Source organism: Austrofundulus limnaeus, unplaced genomic scaffold, assembly GCF_001266775.1.
Source record: "Austrofundulus limnaeus strain Quisiro unplaced genomic scaffold, Austrofundulus_limnaeus-1.0 Scaffold1076, whole genome shotgun sequence".
Classification (NCBI taxonomy): Eukaryota; Metazoa; Chordata; class Actinopteri; order Cyprinodontiformes; family Rivulidae; genus Austrofundulus; species Austrofundulus limnaeus.
Genome location: NW_013953478.1, coordinates 94,410 through 99,765, shown reverse-complemented (window position 1 = coordinate 99,765; position 5,356 = coordinate 94,410). Strand labels below are relative to the sequence as shown.

The window sequence follows — 5,356 nt, the reverse complement described above, 5'->3', positions numbered from 1 at the left end:
CTCCCACTGTCTGTGAGGTCTGCTGGGTCTCTAAATGAGTTTAAGTCTCTGTCAAAAACTCATCTGTTTAAATGGGTATTTGAGTCTGAAGAGCATGATTACTAGACCAGCCTTTGCTGTTTTGTTTGATTTTATTTTTCATTTTATTACTGTACTTTGTTCATTGTTTTTATTTTATGCTCCTGTACAGCACTTTGGTTTTTATTGTGCTTTATAAATAAACGATGATGATGATGATGATGATGATGGTTGTTGCCACTCCACTTGGTCCAGCAGCCCTCCAAGGTGTCATGACTGCAGGTGTTTTTAACTGCAGACTAACGAGCAGATCTAATCTGAGGCAGATGTCTATTTAAGGAAAGGGAATTGACTGGGTGTGTGTCCTTATTTTCTACCTCCAATTTGAGTGATTCCATACTTTTTTCCTCAGAACTGAGTGACTCCATATTTTTTTTCCTGTGCTTGGTCTATAAAAGTAATATTCACTGACTTCCACAATGTTTTCTCTTCATTTCTTTGAGTGTTCCTGAAAGCCAACAAGTTGCACTTTGGAATGACCTCATTATTGTATCATGTTTTTGATCTGTGTTTGTTTTACAGAATGAAATGTCTGAATGAGTGCTCATCCAAGACTGGTGATTCCATACTTGTTGCCAGGGTTGTACAGAAACATCTGAATGTTGGCTACAAGCTGGTAAAAACATTTCTATGAATGTCTAAGACAGTTAAAACTACAAGCAGTTGAAGATAAAACTATGAAAGTGAAATTAAAATTGGTTTAAAATTTGGCAAGTCAGATTTCAATATATTATTTGTGGTAAATATGAGGCATAGTGTTTTCTTTTTGTCTTTGATATTGTTTAATTATCACTACTTTTATAGGGTTCTGTATGCTGTATTCATGATTAAATACAGCAAAATAAACTGTTTCAAAAGATAACATATCTCTGTAATACTTGTTTTATTTACATAATGACTTTAATTGCTGGATGTTCGGCCCCTCAGCTGTTGACCTGCAGTACTAACTGTGGCCCCCGGGGCAGTTTAGTTGAATAGCTCTGACCTAGGTGGAACAGTTTCTTATTAAAGAAAACCACTAATCTGTTCGCAATGAAACATTGTTAAATCTTAAAACACTTTTTTAAAATTCATTTTGAACCTTTTGGTAGCGTGAACCTGATGTTCTTAGAATCAGTTGGTACATCAAAAAAGGCCATTGTTAGAAAGCTGACAACTGCATCCAAAAAATAGACAAATTAAGCTCACTCAGCCTCCAAAGAGGCAACAAGTCAACACAGGAGGTGGCACAAAGACTTCAACTGAAGCCTAACAATGAAACCCTTATAGCAGAGGTGCCCAAAGTGGGGCCCGCGGGCCAAAATTGGCCCTCCGAGCCATTTGATTTGGCCCACCAGCAGTTGTCCTGCTTACTAGATTGTAATGTTAAGATTAAATATAAAATACAAGTTACTACAAGAGACATTTAGATTAGATTTAAGCTCATATATAGATTTGCACACCTTATAAGACCAATTTTCTCCATGTCCATAGGCTGAAAAAAAAAACTAAAGAATGTGGGCAACCACACTGGCTGCTATCTTAATCATAAAAAACAAAACAACTTTACTTAAGTATTTGCATTTCTTATATTATTGCATTTGGCCCACGGCCCTCAGATTGATTTTAATTTTGGCCCTGTCAGGGAAAATGTTTTTTTAATTTTGGCCCTCTCAGTGAAAATGTTTGGGCACCCCTGCCTTATAGTGTATGTTGTCTTGAATGGAGGCTTGTGGATCATATAGGAGTATTTATGTGTGAAAGGTTGTTAAAGGAGTGCTGGCCTGTGATGACTTACGACAAATGGTCAAAATCCTCCATGGTGCCTCTTGGTCTGACAAAGACTCTGTTTATTTCGTTGTGTAGACCATCCAAGAGAAAACGCAGGAACTCCTGAGCATCCTGCTGGCTGTGAGACACATTACACTCAGATATATGCAAAGTATATAATCATAAAAGGGAATACAAAAGAGTAACTCAGCTTACTTGTATCCCACAAATCTGGGAGCATATCTCTGGATTTGAGTTTTGAATTGAGACGGACACACTGCCTCACTGCTAGATGATGTCCAAATGGTCTGGATCAGCTTGGCAAATTCTACCAACACAAAAATTAAAGTTACCCACATGGCAGGAGAAAATGTGCTTAGCATTTTAAGTTCATAGTTATAAAGTGGAAAGAAAATTATACATGGTTTTCAGAGCTTAAAATATATAAATCTGATGTGTGAGGAGCATTTGTACTCAACCCTTGAGTCAGTACTTTGTAGAACCACCTTTGACTTAATTTCTAGCCAAGTATTGGGGATTTGTCTCTGCCAGCATTAAACATCTAGAAACTGAAATTATGCACATTATTCTTTGTAAAATAGCTGCAGCTCTGTCAGATTTGGCAGAACGCACATCATGTTTCAGGTTTTGCCATAGTATCCCAGCTGGATTTAGGTCTGAACTTTAACTGGTCCATTGTAGGAGCATAGGTCTAAAATTGGGCAAAGTATGAGTTATCAAGAAGATATAAGTGAGAGGTTCAATTAAAATTTGGGGCACCAGTTGATGGTGACATACAGCTGCAACTTAGTGTGTTTGCTTGAGTCAGATTTAGCACAAATTCTGTTACATGAAAACATTTAGAAACAATGGAAATGTCTTTGTCCGTCTTTAGACAAAATTAAATATTTACCGCTCTCTCTGACTAGGGGCTCCTGTGTGACTTCTCTCTTACCTTCCATGAGGGCTGTGTTTGTGCGACTGTTGTTGAGGTCTCTGCGGTGCAAGTTGTGCAGGCAGTAGTCTCGTAGGCTTAGTGTGTTGCTGAGACACTGCAGGATACTGTTCAGGAAACACTGTATGGAATAAATAATGAAAATATAAAAAAAACTCACTCATTTTCAACAAAGTGTATTCTGTACATTTATTAATGATTTGTCATGTTTACATTTAAACTGATGGTAAATGGTCTGGACCATCTTTCTCTCCAACCAGGATACTCAAAGTGCTACACACTACAATCTGTGTCCTCATTTACTCATTCACACAGCACTGTTAGGTCTCTACAAAGCTAACATGTACAAATAATCCTACTGATCAGTGTTTTAAATCACATTTATACACTGATGGGACACATACATATGAGGAAGAAGTGTCTTTCCCAAGGACACAGCTACTGAGACAGCTGGGATGGGGGATCAAACCGGCAACCTGGGACGACTCCTCTAACCACTCTGCCACAGCCGCCCCTGATGAAAGGAATTTTTCACATTCTTAATAGTTTTTTGTTCCAAGATAAACTTCAGGGGAAAAGTGACTTAACTTGGTTACTTCTTGACTAACCAACCAACCATTCATTACTTTTGTGAAGAGAACATGCAAACTCTACCCAGAAAGGTCCTTGGCCAGCAGGGTTCGACAAATGAGATTGCTCGACTACCTGGGGGCATGTAAAATGCAAATTCAGGCAGGTGGATGTGTCCTGATACCTGCCCAACCAGGAATGTAAACTATTTCTTTTATATGGCCATTTAATTGAAAATTCCAAAAAGAAATTTAATAGAAAAGAATAAATAAACCCCCAAATTTCTGTTCAGTACTGTAGCTGTAAAGTAGGGGAGCGAGATTGAAAAGCCAGGGCTGAACTAAACAATGAACGGATGAGGAAGAGATAGATGATAAGAGACTGGTTAAATACAAACTGATGGAAAGAGAAAATGAGAAACACTTGAGCAAGAGGCAGGTTCTAATTACAGCCAGGTGTGATGATGGAGAGTGATCAGGAAAAGACACGGGACTGACAGATGAAAATGAACATGCAGAAACAACAAGAGGGAGACTTGAACACAAGACACAGATCCTCACCAATGCTGACACACACAGTCACATGCACATTTTTTTTTTTTTGGCCGTAACCACCAGAGCCAATTCGAAACTGCAATAAATCAGCAATTTGATTTACATATTTGTCTGAAACTTATAATTAAAACCATACCTCTGCAATTTTTAGACATATTAGGCCAAAATATGGAATGGTGGTAGATGAAAATGGTCTTCCACAAATAGTAAAGTCAAACTGTAAGTTTAAAATGGATGGCACATGACAAGCCCTTTCATAGTTTCTGCAGGAACTATTCTAGTTTAATGCTATCCCCCTGGACTCCAAACATATGGGAATGCAGATGACATGGTCAAACTTATAGAAGGCTTCTGCCCGAGTACTGTATGTGACTTAATGCAGAGGGGATTCAACATAGTATCCAGATGGTGCCAGGAGCAAGAACTTTCTGTCAGTCTATGTAAAACAGAATAGGGGAAAATAGAGACAGAGAGAAAAACAGAGAGAGAAGTGATTAGAAAGATAGAAAGATTGAAGTAGCGATTAGAAGTATATTAAATATACACCAACAAAACACAGGACCACACACCCAACATCTGTCCGCTCACCTGAAAAATAAATGGATAAATACATGGAGGGCATATATAAATGTATACACATACCCATACATATATAAAAATGTACATACATACATGCCTACATTCATAAATATTGTCAGTATATACACACACATATATACACACTCAGTGACCAGTCAGAACCCCCCAGATCAGAACACCTGTCTGTGAGCAGTTGTGAACATGCGTGTATATACAAGATTTCTCCAGTGGAATATTTAATAGTGACTGTGGAGGATCGGAGACCCAACCCCCAAGACAAGAGGCAGACATAGGGAAGACCAGAGCCCAAGGGCCCAAGAGGGATCCCGAGCGCAGAGCCCCAAGGGGCACCTGCACGGGAAGATCCGCCCACCCACCACCCAGATCAGACCATAGGGGAGAACTGGAAGAGTCCACCCAGCGACCACACGCACAGCCCCCAGGGCCAGCAGCGAAAAACTCATGGGCCCCACCGGCACCCACCATACCAGAGCAGATCCAGGAAAGGGCACAGAGGTCCGGGCCCCCAGGGCGCACCCCCCCCCCCAGGTCAAAACCCGACAGGTCCAGAGGCTCCGAGCCCCAGCAGGCAGTCACCAGGCCAGGCCGGCACATACTCCAGCGCCCAGCCCCAGACCCCGGGAAATGGATGGAAGTTAGACCAGTTGGATGGAAGCTTCAGTGCATCGTGAAGCTTCATCTCACCATCACTACAAAAAACTACAACAAAATAACAAAATTATTAACAAACTCAAAGGATTTAGGGAAACAACAAGGAAAACCAAAACAGACAAAGCCATAGAATGATCCAGCCAGGTAGTGTTGAGATGAGATCAGTTATATACAAGCAGAGGGACAGAGGATAATGAGC

At 40.2% G+C, this 5,356-nt stretch overlaps 1 protein-coding gene across 1 annotated transcript in view; it reads right to left on the bottom strand.

Annotated features, from left to right (window-relative positions):
• LOC106534026 (ubiquitin carboxyl-terminal hydrolase 2) overlaps positions 1–5,356 on the bottom strand; it is a gene marked incomplete in the record, with an annotated part of 58,720 nt that overhangs the window by 16,681 nt on the left and 36,683 nt on the right. Inside the window, 3 exon segments of the mRNA XM_014030528.1 lie at positions 1,856–1,966; positions 2,044–2,155; positions 2,783–2,903. Of these exon segments, the coding sequence (XP_013885982.1) occupies positions 1,856–1,966; positions 2,044–2,155; positions 2,783–2,903 (344 nt within the window).